Source organism: Phragmites australis, chromosome 3 (assembly GCF_958298935.1).
Source record: "Phragmites australis chromosome 3, lpPhrAust1.1, whole genome shotgun sequence".
In the NCBI taxonomy this organism is placed as follows: domain Eukaryota; kingdom Viridiplantae; phylum Streptophyta; class Magnoliopsida; order Poales; family Poaceae; genus Phragmites; species Phragmites australis.
Window position 1 is genome coordinate 2663758 of NC_084923.1, and position 20188 is coordinate 2683945.

The 20188-nt window shown below is 46.3% G+C and overlaps 4 protein-coding genes across 10 annotated transcripts in view; 3 read left to right on the forward strand and 1 right to left on the reverse strand.

The window, feature by feature from the left end:
- Window positions 1-20188, forward strand: part of LOC133910874 (noroxomaritidine synthase 1-like) — an 80326-nt gene that overhangs the window by 3005 nt on the left and 57133 nt on the right.
- Window positions 7302-12192, forward strand: LOC133911549 (uncharacterized). Of its 5 annotated transcripts, none has more exons than XM_062353834.1 (4): window positions 7302-7611; window positions 7707-8113; window positions 11666-11719; window positions 11855-12192. In XM_062353834.1, the coding sequence occupies exons 2-4, from the start codon at window positions 7848-7850 to the stop codon at window positions 11976-11978; spliced, it is 444 nt and encodes a 147-aa protein (XP_062209818.1). In that variant the 5' UTR covers window positions 7302-7611; window positions 7707-7847; the 3' UTR covers window positions 11979-12192. The 5 variants fall into 5 exon arrangements, with proteins under 5 accessions (XP_062209818.1, XP_062209815.1, XP_062209821.1 ...); XM_062353831.1 differs by having other exon boundaries at window positions 7304-7568; XM_062353837.1 differs by having other exon boundaries at window positions 7304-7568; window positions 11470-12192.
- On the forward strand, window positions 12920-14992 carry LOC133911548 (uncharacterized). 2 transcript variants are annotated; one of them, XM_062353829.1, is made up of 4 exons: window positions 12920-13341; window positions 13445-13536; window positions 13631-14654; window positions 14754-14992. In XM_062353829.1, exons 1-4 carry the CDS (start codon window positions 13246-13248, stop codon window positions 14775-14777), a joined length of 1236 nt encoding a protein of 411 aa, XP_062209813.1. In that variant the 5' UTR covers window positions 12920-13245; the 3' UTR covers window positions 14778-14992. The 2 variants fall into 2 exon arrangements, with proteins under 2 accessions (XP_062209813.1, XP_062209814.1); XM_062353830.1 differs by having other exon boundaries at window positions 12922-13341; window positions 14744-14992.
- LOC133911546 (protein unc-13 homolog) lies at window positions 14983-18975 on the reverse strand. 2 transcript variants are annotated; one of them, XM_062353827.1, is made up of 6 exons: window positions 18294-18975; window positions 17264-18175; window positions 16711-17172; window positions 16410-16596; window positions 15289-16314; window positions 14983-15093 (listed from the first exon to the last, which is right to left on the reverse strand). In XM_062353827.1, exons 1-5 carry the CDS (start codon window positions 18876-18878, stop codon window positions 15326-15328), a joined length of 3135 nt encoding a protein of 1044 aa, XP_062209811.1. In that variant the 5' UTR covers window positions 18879-18975; the 3' UTR covers window positions 14983-15093; window positions 15289-15325. The 2 variants fall into 2 exon arrangements, with proteins under 2 accessions (XP_062209811.1, XP_062209810.1); XM_062353826.1 differs by lacking the exon at window positions 14983-15093 and having other exon boundaries at window positions 15193-16314.

A 20188-nucleotide genomic window follows, 5' to 3' on the forward strand; every position in this document is an offset into this window, starting at 1 on the left:
CAATATTTCCGATAAATATTTCCTTTATGAAACAAAGTGACGAATTGATATTATTGTTAACAATAATTTGTTGCACACAATTATTAATAATGACTGAATTCATCTTTGTTTCAACCAGGCCAAACAATTCATACTACTAGCTGGAAGAATCTGATAGATGGTTAGAGACAAAAGATCAATTAGAGTTCTATCTATGCATTAATCAATTTTAAGGTTCAAAGATCCATCAAATTCCGTCCAATGGAACTAGCTAATGTACAATACAAAGGCAAAGGAGGTGAAAGACCCATACAATATTCTTCAGTAGTACAACATTGGAGTTTGCTACCATAGATACGTCTTGAATTATTATTTTCTGAATTACTCTAAAATAGTGAAGTCTTCAAATTTAGATATGGAATTGGATTACTTACCAAGATTAGGCCCGTAGAATCTCGGATAGCAAGGAAGATCAGTGCCAAAGCATGGTCTCCCTCAAATATTTTCTAGAATTGTCTGTCATCTCTTGAAGCATCCTTCCTGTGTGATGCAAAGGTTCTGAAACAACCCTGGAAATAACCCTCTCAATGACACCAGCACAGTCAGATCTACCGCCAGATTTGGATGCAGTTGATCAACTTTGCCCATTGCAAGAAGCCCATGTGAAGTATTACATGAAGAACATGAGCATTTACCATTTAGTAGAAACTTCACATTTAAAGATAACAACTATAACATAAACAAAAAGAAGTGTCGCTAATATCTAACAAACCTTCCAGGGGTTGAATTAAAATCTCCACACACCAACATTAGAATGTCAGCAAGAATTTCCGAGGCATGAGATCCATTAGTTCATGAAAAATTGAAATGTTACAAAATTCTAGGGAAAAATGATTTGAACTTGCCATTTTATTCAAAAGAGTTTTGTTTCCTAGACCCAAACTGAACATTATTCTCCGATCTGTTGTCATTAAAAGTTTGCACTTCTCTATTTTCCCATTGTTCTGTAAGGACCTCAATTTTCTTGCCACTTTCATCACGTCAAACGTTATTGACCACCTTCCAGACTTAAGAGCACATAGGACCACTTTACCTGACTTCCAATATCCTCTTTACTCCACTAACTATTATCATCTTTTCCATGTTAGCAGGATCAGTTCAGTCTGGCTACATCAACGTCTAGCTCTAGCACCACCATGCCTCTTCTTTTTATTACTATTTTTTTTGGAATGGTATAATGTCAACTTGGCAAATCACGTCAGGGCGCATTGATCTGGCACTACCTAACATCAGATTGTGTAGTAGTGTCATGCCCTTCTTCACCTGAACTATTTATCCAAGCCTACCATGGATTCACACCAAGAAAGCACCAAACCTAAGAAAAAAAATTGGTAGTATTGGACCATACACACTCCCTGTTAAATGGAATACTGCAACTATTCAACAACTTCCACATCATTGAAATAGGGGGAAATGGCAGAAATATTGCAAATAATTACATGAACACATGTGGGCGAGTATTCGTACCTCGAATCATCATGTCACCGAGCGATTATAAGTGGCCTTTCATGCTGAAAAGAAGGCAATATCATGTATCCGTCTGCCTCGCAATGACCATCAATAAGAGCCAAGGTCAGTCGCTTAACAAGATCAGACTATATTTACCTAAACATGTATTCTACCATGGACAACTATATGTGGCATTATCTAGGGTCACTAATAGAAAAGGACTGAAGGCGCTAATCGATGACTCATAATATCCAGGTGAAAATACAACCAAAAACATTGTGTACAAAGAGATATTCTAATTAATTTTCATCAAGGATTCGCAAGAAGCATCATCAATGATCCACAAACAAAAAATGTATCAATCTCAGAAGTTCATAACTCTCGGTTAGAAATAAAATACATAATGTCCATCAGTAATGTACTTGAAAGCGAAAGGTTTGGACATAATTACAGCCATAACTAAACTGTAACCACATAAAAAATGCTGAAAAGGATTGGCTCACTGTACAAGATGCACAATGTACCTTAGTAATACTACTAATCATTTATACTTTGTTTTACCAGACTTAACCAACCTATGATGACTACAGCCTGAACATTACGGAATACTGAACTTTTATCTCTAACTTGGACATGATACAATTCTCAGTATTGCCGGTGGACAAGCAGAAAAACATTATTTTTATTTGGATGCAGTAGCAAGATCTCGAGTTGAACTGTATTACCATTACAAGTGCTGTATATTACAGCATGAACATTATCAATTTCCTACCTGTTAGATGAAAATTCACATGAACTACACTAGAGTAGTTCAAAACTATCACAGCGAGGTAACTCGATTTTTATTTCTGAATAAAACTTTGTCTTGTTTTACTTATGCTGAAATAGCTACCTTATGAAAATATACATATAGTGTGTTCAACAGACATCCTAATTGCAGACATTACAAACATGTTAACAACTAAAACATATCAGAAAAAACCAGAGAGCAGAAAACCATACCTGTCGATGGGAGGAGTAAGCGAGGTATAGGGCGACGCACACAAGGAAGGCGACGACCACCTTCCACGGCATCGTGAAGCCTGGATGTCCTAAGATTCTATCTATCTCGTCTAATTGCTGCACCTCCTGTGATATTTCATATCAGACACCCAAAAAAGGAAACCAACTAGCAGCAATACAAAGCAAAAGATTTATGTCCCACAAACTAAAATCTAACCTGAAAGAAAAGAGGATGCAACCACGAAGTTGTGCACCACCCTGCCCGTCTCCAGCCAACCGAGCGCAACGCACATCGCGAGCACCGACACCAACGTCGCTTCATCAGGCATATGCCTCCTAGAACAACTCCACGCCTCGCCACACAGTCCACCGTCTGAGACAACCAGCATCAGGGCATTCCGGGAAGTGTGGTTCTTGCTCGACATTCTGTCGAACAAACTATTTGCATGGACCTTACATGATAAAGTGACGCTATTTGCGTGGACCTCCTTGCTAGTTACATGATAAAGCGACGCTATTTGCATAGACCTCCTTACTAGTTACATGATAAAACAACATACTTAGGGCCAAAGGTCTCTGCCGTAGCGCTTTAGCAATTCTTTCTTTTACTTCACCACAACAATTGTTCATAGTAGTTGAGCTTGCGAACGAAAAGGGGAGGATGAATGGTAAATTGATGTGGCAATGGCAACAAACATATGAAACACAAAGTGAACCACTCTAGCTGATGACAATGTTATTTGAGTAAATAAACTCAAGTATGGCTCTGAATTCGCAAATATCGACCTTTTATAGGCACTGCACATAAATTGTCACATTTCACAAGCACTTGGAGACTCATGAATCTCTATTGAGGAGGGATAGTTCAAGATGGCTATTATCATATTTCTCGCAACCAGAACATTTATTAATAGCATAATTACTTGCTCTAATTCATATGTTTTATACGAAAAATATATCCCTAGAGCTCCATCTATCCCTGTGCAGGTTTCTTCTCCCTATATCCTTTTATTTCTTTCACAATAATATTTGATTTGTTTTAGATACTCTTGTGCCCATGGTCATTTTAGTATTATGTAGCCAAATGCCCATGCGTTGCTACAGGACTCGAATGAACAATACAACATGTTTAAAACCGCAAGTTAAATTGGTCTTGTATTGGATATAATACTTTGCTAAGTATGTTAGATGAGAAAGATAAAAAAAACTCACCATATTATGCGAACACTTGCATTATTTGTTAAAGGGTACGTGACATTCTCAAAGACTCAGGAAGATAAGAACCTTGTACACAACCTCATGTCCTCAACAATTCTTTACATGTAGAAAAAAATCTTTACATAGCGGCTATTTTTCTCTTGACCTCGTTCAATCACAACTTACTATGCATTAACATAAAGCTAATTGTATAAGAAACAAATTTAAGGATCAAGTGGGCTCTCTGTAAGATCCCAAACCCAAGATCTCCTATACCTCTTGTATCAGTTCTTAGATTAAGTAGCTGATACACATAGTATAGCAGTTGTAGCATCACAATTAAACTTCATACATAAAATATTAAGGTTTTATAGTACAAAAGGTTTACAAATCATACCGTATATTACAAACATGGCCTAACGGTCAACAAAAGCACAGCAAAAAATATCTACCTAAAGCCACAAGTAACTAGGGTGCAAAAGTGACTTCTAACTCTACTCTTCATTCGCGCCTCCATATTCGACGTAGCTGACATCGGCCTCCTCATCTGAATGATAGCAAGAGTGAGTACGAAAGGTACTCAACAAGTCATGTACTACTTTAAGATGTTTGATATATGTGTAAGGGATCGAATCAAGGACAAGGCTTTACGGTTTAGTTTTAAGTGTAAAGCGATTTATACAGGTATTCAATTAGGTTATCTATTGTTAACATTTAAAATATTTTGAACAGGAAAAATCATGTAGCAAGGTATATTTGGGGTTTTCCAATCCTACAAGGGGCAACACCTCGCTCTGCACTCCCTATAATCATATCTGGTGTTTCTCTAGTACCACACAGCTCCTGGCAGATTGAGCCAGCAACTTCACCTCACGGATATCTAATCCACACACCCACTCATCAAGACGCACACATCCTGAGTCTAATCAAAGCGTGACCAATGCTTCGCATATCCATGACCGTGGATAGGCTACTCGAATAGATTTACATTCTATAGATGGCGTACATTGTACCCACATGATATGTTCAGCTTTCAACCGTTACAAGCGGAGAAGCGAATCATACCAAGACACTCCAATCGCCTTTCCTTTCTTGACACTACCACGTGATACATCGAGTGCTTCAGGTCTTGTATAGAGGGCAGACCCCTAAGATCAGCTGGGGCGGAAACTCCTTCACGATAACCTGAAAACGCTTGGATCAACGTTGCCCCTCAGCCCCCATTAGTAGGATACCCAGCTCGATCGGGAGAAAGAAAAGTCAAATCCTGCCCATAACAGGATGCATGGTTGCACTGGGATGATTTAGCATGACCGCGTAATGACTCGATACTTATATGGCTACGGCAGATATCTACTTTTAGCAATGAATCACCACCAAGGTGATTCAAGCACCCCAAAAGAGCATCCTCGACTGGGGGACTACTCCACATGCCCCCGCCAGATTAGTTTTCACCCATTTTTTCACCTCACCCTCCATACCCCACACGACATCGAGGACTTCACAACCATCACAGAATTCACAACCATCAAGAATTCATGGCATATGAGTTAAATTGATAAACAGTGAAGTGACATCTCCAAAGAGATATAGTTCAAAGCGACATCTACAAAGAGACGTATTCAATTCTAAGCATGATAGATATCAAGGCGTCGTCTGACGTTAATATAGATAATGATAGGTAATCATAGGGTGATATGTATTTTGAATGATGAAAATTTAAAGTATCACAATTGTTTGATAGGATTTAACTACTGCAAACAATTTAAATAGCGCAATAAATTGCACATGCAATAATAAATCTAGTTTTAAGTTGATCATGTAGATTATTGCAAAACCTTGGTTCAACATGATCAAGGATTTGCCTTCTCTAAAGTCTTCCTCTAAACTTTGGTCATAGACAAGGTCCCCCAGGTTCTCCGTGAAGTTTTCTAATTTTGCAAACACGACTACGATCAATAACGAACTGTACTAGAGAAGAATCAATTAACACCAACTGGAAAACCAAATAAGCCCTAATGGGTGTTAGACCATGATAGAAAGGTAGATCTCAAATTTAGATGAATTTAGACAAAGAATCATCAAAATCGAAGCTAGAACGGAGAAGTTACGACTATCATAAGATTTATCTAAAAATAAATCAAGAAAATATGAAATGATGCTATTCATAGGTGGGCCCACGGGTGGGACCCTTTAACAGTAACCTAGGTCCATGGTACAGTAACTCGGGTTAGGCTAAAATGGGTTTGAATTGGGCTAGGCTGGGTTTAGACTGTACGATATTGGGCTGCACAATAGATAGACCACTGGGCTCGTTTGGCAGGGCTCTAGATTCTCCCAGAAACGTTTCGGTTTTAGATTCTCCCTGGAAACGTTTCTCTGGTGAATTACCCTCAATTTTCTGAAAATGTTTGGCAGGGATTCTGGATTCGGATTCTTTGGCAGAAAAATGTTTGGCAGAAAAATGACCTAAGTGATTCTCGAAACGGGTGAAACACCATTTTGGGTGATTCTCCTCGTAGTGTTAAAAATGAGAAACGTTTCAGGTGATTCAAGGTGAAACGTTTCACGTTTTGGTGCTTTTGGCAGGGATTCTAGAGATTCACCAGAGAATCTGAAATGTTTCTTGCAACCAAACGGGGCCTTAGATCAGGCCGACTGGTGTTACGGGTTATGGAAGCTTGGACAACCCACTAGGGTACGACCTGTTGGTAGCTGGGTTGGCCTGGCTGGCTGATGACATGCAGTCTTAACAAATAGCCTTCTATATTAGACCAACTTCAGTGGAGTACAATGTGAATATGAACTCCACGTAGCGCGCAAATGCGCTCTAGCGGAGACGGTTTCCAATGCTACAATATTGTTAAGAGAGAAACGTGTACTCTAAATTATAGACTCTCTCCTATCCTTATCATTATTCATATAGAATGATTATAGGCTTGAAAGAAGAATGAGAGTAATATAAGATAAAAAAATATGGTAGTTCTAGAGATGAAAATTAGATAATATTATAATAATACTAGAAGATGATGTAACAGTATTATAGAGATAAAATTTTAAAATGTATGGTGAAGATGGCCTTACAAGAGGGAATCTTAAAGGTACTAGTATTTAGCTTTTGGTCAAATATCAAATAATAAAATATTATTTCTATATTAATTTTTCTCTCTTGTCTTCTTCCCTACCTATCAACTATCATCAATATGTAGCTATATGAATCTATTCTCTACTATATAAAACATAAATCGATTCTCATATCACATTTTCTTTTACTCTTCACCTATCTAATAAAAATTCATAAAATTCAAATAATTACTCACTTTTATCATCAATCCTCGTCTTCTAGCCTCTTCGTATATTACTGGCTATAGATATAAGACACGTGTTCCTGTATACGAGGGAAATTAACAAATAATTTTTTCTTATCTTTAAGATCTCATTTAAAATTAAATTACAATATTACTCCGACATATTCATTCAGCGACGCTCCTATAACATATTCACATATTTCTACTTTAAATTTATATTTGATATTATTATATCTAATATTTATATTTTGTTACGACACGCTAGCGCATGGACAAATCTCGCCTATTGAGACCTTAAACAACATATAAACACCAGTGATGCCGAGAAGATCGACGCGCGCGGGTTTGCCGTTACCACCCTGCGTGCCTTGCCTGCTGTGTCTGCCTCTGCCTATACCCTCTCACGCGATTCCTCCCCACTAATTCTCCGGCCCATCCAATCCAACCAAACGCTGCCCCAAATCCACTCGCCCTATCTCCAAATTACCTCGCAATACTGCGTCGCTTCCGTCCCAAACCCGTCTCATCCGATCCGGAAATACCCTTCCCCACTTCGATTCTGCGCCAAATTCGGTTGGTTTACTCCCACAGCTATTCGTTCGCCAATTATGTTATTGTATGTTGGTTTGCACCTTCGATTCTGGATTTTTCTTTAGTTTTTGATTGATTATTAATCATTTTTTTCTGAATCGGGTCGAAATTCACGAGCAGTCTCCCCTTCAAGATCCGGCTCAGATTTTACCCTGCGTTATTCGCATCCGCGTTGCCAATTCCTCAAGCCTTGAACCCGAGCCACGGAAATCGAATCGAATGAATCAAGCTTGCGCAACGCGGAGTTGATGCCACCCGGCGATGGATCGCCGCATCCTCAGGAGCGCGTCTTTCAACGGCTGCGGTAAGAACCTTCCCCCTTCCTCCCCCGTGGCGGGGTCCCGGACGGCCGCGGCCGCGGCCGCGGGCTCCAAGGACGACACCGCTGCAGGTGAGCGCAAGGCCCTGCTGCCGCGGCAGCCGTCCGGCGGCATGGCGCGGAAGAGCCATAAGGGGCCAAAGCGGCGCGTTCAGTGGAAGGACAGACATGGCAAGAAGCTCACAGAGGTCTTGGAATTCCAGCCTAGGTACGTTACAGAGTATCATTTCCCTTATATTTCATGCGTCCGTTGACTATTTGTGTTGGCACAATTGCATATCTGTATCGGATACCACAATAAATTCCTTTGATCCTGCAATTGCATTGAGTATTGAAATAGACGAATTCTGTGTAATTTTTGCTTCCTTGGAATCCAGATAGGTGTAAGTGTCCTGCGGGAACATTTGTTAGGAGTCTTGTCTATAGCGGGAAAAGGGGGGGGGGGGGGGGTGATGGCCCTGTTACTTGTCTGTAGCTACAACTTAGCGGGAAGAGGTTTCAGTTATCGAATGATAAGCATTTGATCTGTTAGGAATGTCACAATCTGCCATTCCGAGAAAGGTTAACTGAAGTATTGGGCTTCAGAGCTTTCAATCTGTTGGAACCTAAGTCCCCAGACAAAGAAGGCATTCGCCCAGAGGAGAAGCCGAAGGCTTTAGAGTGTGACACGTGTTTAGAGTGTATTACCCTATTTATAGCCCGTACTCAACCACTACACGCTAAGATTTACAATTTCACCCCATCAACTGCCACATTCCCGGCATATTCGGGGGCATTATGGTACCATCAAGTACATCTGCATAATTACAACTATACCCTGAGCGACTATGCGGGCTTCGACGTCCACCAGGCGCCTTTGGCCAGTCTCGGCACTGCACTGCGGGGTCAGCCTTCAGTTTCCACCCGAAGGTTCGCTAGGATCTTCGCCTATCCTGACCCCTGGCGTCGCAGGTCAACCTTCGGCCTCCGACCGAAGGCACGCCAAAGCCTTCGCCTACGCTGGCAGGTGAAGTCGCGGATCGACCTTCGGCCTCCGACCGAAGGCCCGCCAGAGCCTTCGCCTGCACTCCCTGAAACACAACTGCAACATTCATCAGTGCTCAGCTACCGGCAGACTTCAACTCGCTATCCGAAGGGGTACGAGAGATCATCTCCCAACACAATCATCTAATTCAATTAAGTTGGTTCAATGCCTGTGGTTACCTTTTCTGTAGTAACATGGAGCCCTGAATGAGCTAAAGTTTGTCGTGATCAGGGTACAAAAACGCTCTTATCGTGGATTTGTTGTGTAAGGAAGTGTAAGTAAAATAGGTAAACTAAAGGCATTGTATCTGTTGTTACTTGATGCAAGCAAATATAAAATTATCGCAAAGAGCCTCAGAAAATTGACCCATAACTGGTAGCACACGCATATAAGCATCGTCATTAAGATTGGTCTTTTTGTTGATGTATTGATAAATGCAAATGAAACAACCTTCCAAAGGGAGATAACAGATAAGGGAAGGAAATGTCATTGATTTTAAGTTGTGATCTGCTGCACATTCTAATGCATCTGTGACAGTAATATTTCTCATTTGCTTGCTAAGAAAAACTGTGCAATGTTACTTTGGATCTTCCTTTTTGAGGGGAAACAGCTATGCATAGGAGAAACAGCAGGAAAGGAAAACAAGAAAAGTACACGTGCTGATTAAGCCAATTGGAAACTGAACTATGTAGCTGAAACTTGAATCTATGAAGTTGCAGATATACTTCATCCTTAAAATCTCTTTGGATCTTCCTTCTGCAATATAATCCTAAAAAAGGTATCTGCTGGTGTTACTGTGAAGTTCAGTTTAGACACTTTTGTCCGTTGGTAATCATTTTGTAAAATTAGCATCATCGGTAATAAGTAACTGTAAGTGTTATGATCTGAATCCTGTGCTATTTCCGGATTTCCAGTCTGGCCAGGTGCACTGGAGTAGAATGATTCTAATCACTTCATTTAATTAGGCAAGTCTTGATGAATTGAACCTTGTGATTCTCCCAAACATTAATTAATTATTATGCATGTGGAGCTGCACATGTAACTTAGCAGTAGATTGTTGAAAATCAGATTCCCTTTCTTGTCAACTAATAAATGAAGTTCCAGAAGTGCTTAAGAGTTAAAATAATGATGCCTAAAAAAAAAAAACTAAGACAGCTAAGGCTCAATACCTGATTTGCATGATTTGCATACCTATACAATCAACCGGGCACTGGACTAAGTTAAATTTCCATACCTATACATGTATGTCCGTTACATAACTTTTGCTATGCCCTAAGAAGATTGTTGCTGCTCGTGCATTGGAATTGGAAACATTTAATGCTTGTTATATCCATGTCTAAAACTCTTCATGGAACCTGAAGCTTTAGTTTGCACTGAAGAATCGGTGGGCGGAATTCTATCCTAGTGTGCGTGGCAGCCAAGGGGGACAAGAATACGATCATATGGCCTTCCAAATTCCAATCCCCAATCTGTTTAGCGACCTAGTGGAATAAGGAATCTGATTCCATGGGAAATTTTTTAATTGAGTTTGGCCATACTATAATCAAAAGCCTTTTGAACAGTAGTATACTGTATACTGGTACCCGAATTTCATTTCCACTAACCTGAAAGAACTTCTGTGGAGACCATCTTCACAAGGACTAGTGCCTGATTGTCTAATTAGGTTTATTTACCTGGGATTCTGGCCCATCTAACTTTTTAGACTTAGATTAGCAACTCCTCATGAGAGATAGTTGACATAAAGCTGCACTTCACATTACAGTCAATATAACCTCCATTTTGATGGACTTAGACCAGCAACTCCTCATGAGTGACAGTTGACATAAAGCTGCACTTCACATTACAATCAATATAACCTCCATTTTGATGTTCCTATTTGATCCACGTATGAACACATCAATTTTCAACTAAGATGTCATGGTACTTGTGGATTAGAGATGTATGTTGGCTGGCTCAAGTCCAAAGCTGTGGTTCTATGAACATTCGTACTTCTACTGACAGTATCAAGCAAACATTTTCACTTCGTCTTATGCATGAGTAACTGAGCCCACATCTTTGTGGCAGTTTCACTTAGTCTATGCAGTTAAAATTTTCTAGGGCAATAATGAGGGGAGGCTGGGAGCAGCATTGCCTCAGGTCCTATTGTGACAAAGTTGTTTCACTTTGACCGAGTTAACTTTTTTCAGGATGTGACTTTTGTCTCAAGATATTTGCTTCACATGTTTGCAACATCCCATTTGTTGCATTTTTTAGTTCTTGCAAACCAGATAACAGCTCTAAATTTTGTTATGCTAGCAGAGCCTTTTATTGGCTTTCTAAATTGATATATAATGAGTTCTTTGTTATTATTAGTTATGCTGTAGTGCTATGAACAATGATCTCTATTGGGGCTAGCTGCACTAACTTTTTGTCCATCACTGTATTTTTCTAATGAAGGATAGTAAAGTTAGTATAGTTACCTTTGCAAGAACTCTTTATTACCTGCAGTCGTCTTTCAACGATGACTATAATTTTAGTGAAAAAATTGTTCTCCTTTTTAGGCAGGGGGATGGGGACGTGATGTTATTAAGGCCTTGAGGTTAATTTTCTTCATAGCTCCTGGGTCCAAAAATTGGCATGCTATAATTGAACTGCTGTACTGATTTTGTTCCAACTGCCAATTCAAGAAAGCCCTGCTGGACTTCACTACTTTAATACGGTCAGTTGATTTTCCTCTAAGGTACATCTTTTTTGCAGTGACTCAAGCGACTCAGATGACGAGTATTTGGATACTTGCATATGCTCAATCATGTAAATACCACGAAACTAAATCTCTGGCGCATCTTGCACAATTGGAGTTTATCGTGTGTACAAAGAGCTGTACCTCAGTTTTGATGTCTTCAGCTTGACCCTAACAGTCGTTTATACGTAAGTTCACTTCAACAGACTCCTGCGTCATCTTGTACGGGAGGAAGCGCAATCTGCAATGGACAAATGGGTGAGAACTGGGAAGCATCGGATCTGTCGGATCTGCAATTGGTCTTCACTGGGAGTTGCATCAGAACCCTAAGATATTACCACTGGATAGAGTAGTTACAAAGGATAAAAGAAGCCCTGGTTTGTTTTTGGGTTGCACAGCATCCTTGTCTTTTCGCCGAGTAATGCTCCCTGATAAGGAAAATGCTGTTAGAATCGACCACTAGTATTTATATTGCACGGCCACCATTATGATCGATTTTGTCACTAGTATTTGATATGTTAACCGGTGATGTTCCCTTTTGATATATCTGTCATTATCAACTACATTCTTCTTGCAGGAACTGATGTCCAAACAGCTGAACAGTTGACTCTTAACAGAATGAGTTTAAAAAAATGACTTCGCAATTTCAATTTTTTCTCTCGATAATACTTATCTGCATCTGATGTGTGCCTTTTATACACATACACTTTTAACAAGTCTTGATGTGGTTCCTAGCAAAAAAGAAATAGAAAAAACTTGATATGGTCCCAGCTATAAGCAAAGCAAATCAAGCTTGGTAGAGTTTTTCTGATCTAAATTTTTTAGTTGGTTTTTTCAGCTCTTAGTATTTAATTCATTTTAGAAAATCACCTTCACGGAATCACTTTAGGAGCTATGCAGTTACCACTGATTTTACTCTGAAGGTTAATTTAAAAACTCCCCTTAATCCCTGCCATGAATTGTTGATCCAGCCAACCGCCCCAAAGGCCTGACCCATTACAATGCAGCGCACTTCTTTATCAGCCCATCTTGCGTCTGACAAGCAAGTGCAACATCCCACTCCAAACGCCCTCGTGAACGAGCTGATAGTACGGTGGTTCGCTCGTTGGTGCGAGCTCTCGACCTCGCACTGACACCTGGGTTTAACCTAGGTTATTGGATTTTTTCCGATCAGCCTCAACCGCACGTGGATCACAGGGAAACATGACACATCTATCGTTTGTAACTATGTCTATAGTTTGTAGATTTAGAATATATATATATATATATATATATATATATATATATATGAGTGTAAGTATGTAGAATGTGGTGTAAGCTCTGTAATGTACCTTAGTGTTAGGCTAAAAAATCCAAACGCCCTCCTGGTACGGCCCCCACAAGGCTCTCCCCCGCCAATCACCATCGGTTCCATCCATCCAACGGTCACTTGCCAGCAGGGTCAACTAGACCGTTACCACTCGCGGCGCTCTCCTTTCCCCCTCAATTTCCTCCCCTTCCCGCTCCCCTGAAATGCCGCCTCCTCATCACTAGCTATCAGTGCTCCGCTCCTCTCCCACTCCTCCGCTGCCGCCTCTTGCCGTCGCCGAGAAACCCGATGGGCTGCTTCCTTGGCTGCTTCGGGGGTGCCAAGGAGCGCCGCCGCCGCCGCCGCAAGCGGTCGCCGGCACAGTCCCCCAAAGGCCCCGCGCGGGTGAGTGACTAGATCCGTTTCCCATTTTATTTCTCGGGTTGTTCGTTTGAATTTTAGGGTTGGATCGGATCCTCTGACTGATTCTGTGTGGCATGGGTATCAGGCGACGTTGCGGACTTCTCCCAAGAGGATTGATTTGGATGGGGAAGCCGTCTCCGCCGCCGCACCGCTCCTTGCGACGCTCCTCGAGTTGAGGTATGTGGTGGATGGCTAGATCGATCGGCGAGACAAGTTGTTCTCGTGTGGTGTTCTTATTTTTGGTGGTGGTGGTGCGTGTTTGTTTGCTCAGGGACTCCACTGACGACATGTGCTTGGCCGTCGTCAAGAAGAAGGTGACGTTTGATCCGAACGTCACCACCTACGAGGCGGTGGCGATCCCGGAGGACGACGGCGAGGGAGCAAATCCGGAGACAGATGAGGCGAGCAAGGAGAAGGAGTGGATGCTGGCGCCTGAGTGCGCCAAGTCGGAGGCCTTCCCTCTGAACCACAGGTACAGCAACTGCGTCGACGGTGACAACGACAGCGAGTACGAGGACGCCGAGGAGGAGGAATACGACGAATTCGAATATGAGGGCGAGGAAGAAGAAGACGGTCTTGATGAGTGCGCGATCGATGACGAAGAAAATGAGCACGGTCTTCTCGGCATTGCACGCGGCGAGGACGAAGCGTGCGAGTCGCTCTTCCTGCTTCCGATGAGCAAGACGACGTCCAAGGAGAGCGGCGGCCAGGAAGCGGCGGGCGGCGGTGTCACTGCGCTGGAGGCGCCCACGTCTTGCCCGACGCGTGACCGCAGCCAGCACGCCAACCCCGTGCTCAACTCAGTGGAGAACCTCACCCAGTGGAAGGAAGGCAAGACCCGCACCGCCGCCGCGCCGAAGGCTTCGGACAAGGAGAACGTTATGCTGGGGCAGGTGAACAGGACGGACTTGCTAGCCGAGCCGGCCATCGTAGCCAAGAAGGAGAAGTCAGCGGGATCGGACTACTGCCCCAGCACGCCGAGCAAGCAGGAGGAAGCCTCCGTGGACGCCAGTCTCTCGACGTGGCTCGGTTCTTCCGGGACGCCGGAGAGCAACTCCGTCCGGTCCTACTCGCCGATCAGCCGAGAGGACCGGCCGATCCTTGGGGCTCTGACAGTCGACGACATCAAGATATCCTCGGCCAACTCTTCGCCGAGGAGGTCGAGGTCCCCGAGCCCGAGCCCAGATGACATGCCGATCCTTGGGACGGTGGGGGCTTACTGGAACTGCAGTGCCAAGGGGGGTGATCCGGTGACAAGAGGGGGGTTTATGAGGACTAGAACCAGATTTGGCCAGGTGAGCTTAGTCTCAGCAATCTGACTGTTGATGTATTTCACGCTTGCTCCATGTTTAGTCTTCTGATGGCTGATGGTAAACATCTGTAGAACTTTGCAGGATGAAATGGCGAATTACTACTGACCTCCCTGCTGGAGGCTAGAAAGCGCTGACCTCCCTGCTGGTGGCTATGTCGGGGAGATGCAAATGGCATACGTTAATGTGGAGATACAGAGTCTGTGAGATTGTAAAACCAGTGGCATTTCTTCTTCAAAGATGTGATCTGTCTATTCTTTCATTTGTTGTAAACATTACAATTGTCATCCATATTCTAGCATGAATTGCTTTTGTTGTAAACATCAATAGCTTTTCCCTTTCTGAATTGTCTTTGTTTGGGCAAACTAATAACACTATTGATATATGGTTCTCTCCCTTCTTGTTCATGTAGAGTTACAATAACCTGTAAAATGCAAGCAAATCTGATATAACCTGTACAAGCCCATAATTCAGGTAAATTATCCCCCCCCCCCCCACCCCTCTGCATTCCTGCAGTGACAACTACAAATTTGCAAATGATTTAAAGAGATTATTTGTTTTAAAAACACGCAACACACCCCCATATTAATATTAAAATTGAAGTCTGCAATACACATACCCTGGCCGCAAGAATAAAAAGATCCTGCACTCAGCAGTCACCGCCTCTTGGGAAGCTGAAATGCGCGCTTCAAGAAGTGGCTGGCGACGTCCTCGTCGCGGTGGCATAGCACGCGGAGGATGGTGCTTGGGTCTGTGCGGCTCCACCGCCTGGTCGTCGGCGGCATCGGCAACCTCTGTCCGGTGGAGCCCGCCCCGCTCGACTCGCACGTTGCAATGCCGAACTCCTCCACCAGTTGCTCCGCCGTCTGCCCCATGAGTGCGACGACGCCTTCCACCGCCTGGGCTTCGGCCTCGACCACCTCCTCGGCCACCAGGCCCTCGCCACGAGTGCAGAAGGCGCGCTTCAGGCTCCGGAAGTCCTCTTCGATCATGGCGTGGTCCTCCGTTGTGAAGCTCCTGTCGCTGCCGCCGGCGAGCAAGACGATCAAGAACGCCTGGAACGAAGCCTTCATCACCTCCCGCACGGCCACCGGCTGCGCACGGTCGACGAGGACGGAGACAAGCAACGACAGGTTCTGCTTCAGCGTGCGGAGCGCGGGGCGGATGCGGGCGTCGGTGACGCCGCCGACGTAGAGACCGCCGTAGAACGAGTGGTGCGAGTCTAAGAAGATGAGGCGGTACGCGGCGACCTCGGCGACGCTTCCGATAGTGGACTGAGCCGCGGCGCGGGCATGGTCGAAATGAGAGGACGGCGCGAGGCGACGATTGGCGGCACAGGACGTTGGTGAGGTGCATCTGCCGTGTGAGAAGAAGGAGAGCGACTTGTCGAGCGCGTGGATGTGGCTGAGCAGGTAGTGGAGGGTGTTGAGCCGGACGTAGAGGCGCCGCGTGCCGCGGCTGGTGGAGGGGCGTGGGTTGTGGCCGCCGGAGGACGACAAGCTCTGGCCGTGGTACACGCCGCCTCGCGGGCTCACCGCGGGGACTCGGCACGGCGTCGCCGCCCTCCTCCAGAGCCTGATGATCCTGGAGTCTTGGTTGCACCTCGTCAGGGGTGGCAGCGACGGGAGATAGCTCTGCTTGGTGCCTGTTTGTTGAACCACACACAAGGAACGAGATGTAAATCTTGCCGTGGAAAAAGCTAGTGACAGTGCGGGACTCGGTGAAGGTCCATCTGCATACCGCAGGACGCGAGGAAGTTGATGTACTCCTGGAAGATCTCCCCCAGACTGTCGGCGAGGTCCTGAACCATGTCATCCCTCGCGCTCACCGGGATCCCAAAGAACTCGTCGATGGTCGTCTTGGCCAGTTTCATCAGGTCCACCGCAGATCGCGCATATGGCTCGCTTTTGGACTTCGGTATCCAACTCTACACAACATTCAACATAGCATGACAACTATCGTATCAGACATATTCCATTGGACGATCAATGCAGTAAATAGAGCAGAGGCATGTTTGATGGGCAAGGAGAAATAGGCAGACCTCGGTATCTTTTGCTCGCAGGAGGCATTCCTTGGCAATCCTAAGCCTCTCCTCGATCCAGGTCTTGAGGAGGCGCGCCACAATGGATTCCACGTCGTAGGGGACCACCTCCCTCACCACCGACTTGCCGCCGTCGTCACTGTCCGCCACGTCCTCGGCCATCATCTGCACCAGGGCCTTCTCGAGCCTGCCCGCCGCGTGCAGCACGCGCACGAGCTCGTTGGTCAGGCAGGTGGCCTTGCCCAGGTACTGCTTTAGCACGACGCCGTAGCAACTGTGGAGGGTGACCTCGGCGGCCGCACCCGGGAATGGGTGCCACCGTTTCAGCACCGGGCTGAACTTGTCGCGCTCGGACAACGCGAGCTGTTCGGTGTCCTTGGCAAGCCGTGCCAAGATCTCGCTGGGCTCGCCTTCGCGGTCGATAATCTCGCTGTTTCCTTGCCCGAGCTCGTTCTCTAGTATCTGCCATTGTCACGGATCAGAGCGATTCTCAGGGTTTGGCAATTAACTGCTAAACAGCATTCAAGATGTGGCAGTATATTATGTTGCTAACCTTGGTGAATGCACTTCTCATGGAGCACCTCACATAGTAATCAACACGATTGCCGTCGAAGCTCCCTACGCCGCTGCCTTCGCGCTCGATGTCCGCCGAAGTGATGCCCATACCAGGCACATTCTCTGCTACGATCTTGCCTGTGGAAAGTGCCAATGACAGAGCACTCTCCATGGCCCCGGTGCCGGTGCTGGCCATGCCCTTACCGTACCTCTCATGGTAGTCAAGCAGCCGCTTCTCCGACCAGTCATGTATCGCACCGAGAGCGCTTGAAAGCACCCGCGCGTACACCGGGTCATGGTTCTCCTGCTTGGCGTCGGCGGCCACCTCTGTGAGCATTGCCAGCGCTGCACCGGCGAGGTCTGGCTCCACCTGTCCGGTGGCCACGTACTGCTGGAAGAGGACCCAAGCGAAACACACGTTGTGCAGCATCTTGTTCATGCCTAGCGTCGTCCATGTCCGCTTCATGAGCTCCAGGAGCTCATCCACTTCATCGAGCACAACGGTCTCCTCCTTGAGGTCAAAGATGGCCTGGAGCAACGAGACGTAGAGGAGCACGTTGAGAGGGTATCCGTCTGCCCAGTGGCAGGCAGCCTCGCCGTGGGGGCCGGTGCCGGGAGCGGAGCGCCAGGCGAGGGCGAGAACGGCATCGCAGAGGGCGCGCATGGAGTCCGAGGCCTTGCCGGTGTCGATGGCCCGGGAGTCGGCGGCCTGCATGATCTCTCGGAACCGGATTACGGGGGCGTTGAGACGGTCGAAGGGGAGTGACGAGTGGATGATGAGGCCCGCCTCGAGGAGCTTGAGCTGCCGTCGTTGCCACTGGTGGTGCTCGCCGCTGTCGGCGAAGTCGGTGAGCTTCAGCTGCCGGAGCAGCTCCAGCGGCAGGATGATCGTCTCCGCTTTCCTTCCCACCTGCAACCTTAATCACTTATCCCTTCATCCATTCAAAAGAACCAAATCGTTTGAACAGACGCGAATGCAAGAAAAGCGGCGTGCGCATCAATGGCGTGCCCTGCATGCGTGGACGGACCTGTCCGACGAGGGTCCGCATGAGCGTCTTGCGCAGGCGTGCGTCGCTCTGCTCCGTGACCCGCATCTGCTGCCGCATGATCTCGGCCGAGGTCATCGGCCGCCTCGGTCTCCCGGGCGACCCGGGCGCCGACTGCTGGTCCCTCACCGCCCGCATCCTGCCCGGCGATCCCGGCGCGGACGACGCGTTCATGCTGCTCCGCACGGTGGTGGGCTGCGACGACCTCCGCGCCTTGAGCCCCAGCGCCCGCTTGGCCCTGCTGCTGACGACGTTCATCCCAGTGCCGCCCCTCGGCCCGGCTCCGATCGTCGGCGACCCGTCCCCTCCGCTCTCCCCGCCGGCCGGATAATAGTTCAGCCCTCCTCCCCTTCCCCCGGCCGCGCGGCACGACATGAAGAACACCTCGTACGCGGCCTCCCGGATCTCGGCGCGCGCGAGGCCATCGACGCGTCCGAACGGGCACTCGACGGCATCGGCGGCGGCGCAACCAACGCTGCGCGCGTCGATATCTGCGGCGGTGGCCTCCGAGGAGCGCGCGAAGGAGGAGGCGGACCGCGAGCGGTGGTGATGCTGGAGGCGCCCCATCCCGTCCCGGCCGATCGAGCAGCGGCTGCTGGCTCTTTCGGCCTCAGGGAGAGGCGGGGGGCGCCAGAAAGGGGAGGGGCAGAGACCGCGCGCGGGGGAGGGGGTCCCGATCCCGCGGGCGGCTGGCATATGGCCGTGGCCGCTTGCCGCGCCGCCGTTCCAGGCGAGAGCGACATCTGTGCGCGCGCGGATCTTGGGTTCCGTCGGTTATTCTCGACCTGTTTCGAGTTTTCTTGTGGGCTTCGCCAGCAATAGCCCATCAAGAATGGCAGCCCAAGTAGTCAAGGACGGTAGACGCAGGCCATAATCCGGACTGAAATGCGTGTTACGAAACCCAACCCGCCATCGTAAGGCCCATTCATCTCCCTTTTTTTTTCTTTCTTCGAGAGCATCTAAGCGCAATCCTCTGCGGTGGCACTGTGCCGAATGAGTTAACGCAGTTCACTGTAGCGATGCTGCAGTGTTTTATGAGTCGGTGAACAGGGGTTTTGCAGTAATTCTGTAGCATGGTCCTGTAGCAACATTGTTCCGTTTTACTGTGCTAATGTTACTACTGTGTACCGCACCAATACTGTAGTATATGATCTGTGTCGTTTGTTTTTTATCCGACGGTTGAAAAGTAATCCTAATGCAGATCACTATAGCTTCTCATTGCGGGTTTGGATCTCTAATAAATCTTGCCTAGTCAGGTTAGCTATTCCTAGCTCATACCGGCAATACCTTAATAAGCGAGTAGTCGTGTTTGGTTCGTAGGGGTAAGGCCAGTTCTCTGCAGCTTGCCGGTTGAAAAAACTCGTTCCTTGCCGCCGCAAGCTAGCTCGCCTCCAGAAGCTAGATTTTTGTAGCGTTACCAAATAGCTACCCTTGTTAAGAAATACATGGACAGTTTTTGCCGTAGAATCAAACCACCCTAAGTTTTGTTCCATGATTGCAGCTCCAACTTTCTATGTCAAACAGCCGAGTTGATTTACGGCGAACCAAGCAAAGACAGCCAGTTTACCATTAGCCCTTACACTTGTCTCTAAACGTCTGTCACTTGAAAAGTCTTGGGTTCTTGGCGCATAAGATGTACATGGCAAATTGCCTTTGTACATGATCTTCTACCATTCCCATCGATTCAAAGCTGAAAGGGATGCTTTAGAGTCAATCGCAGATGCAACATTCCCCTGTGGTCAGTGATCAGTATACTAGCCAATAATCAGTCTGACGGCTGCATTGAACGAGGCCCGTAAGCTTCAACTCCATACCATAGCTAACTCGCTAAGCTTTCCCAGCCATCCAAGTCGTTTCAGTCCAAAGCACTGTTAACG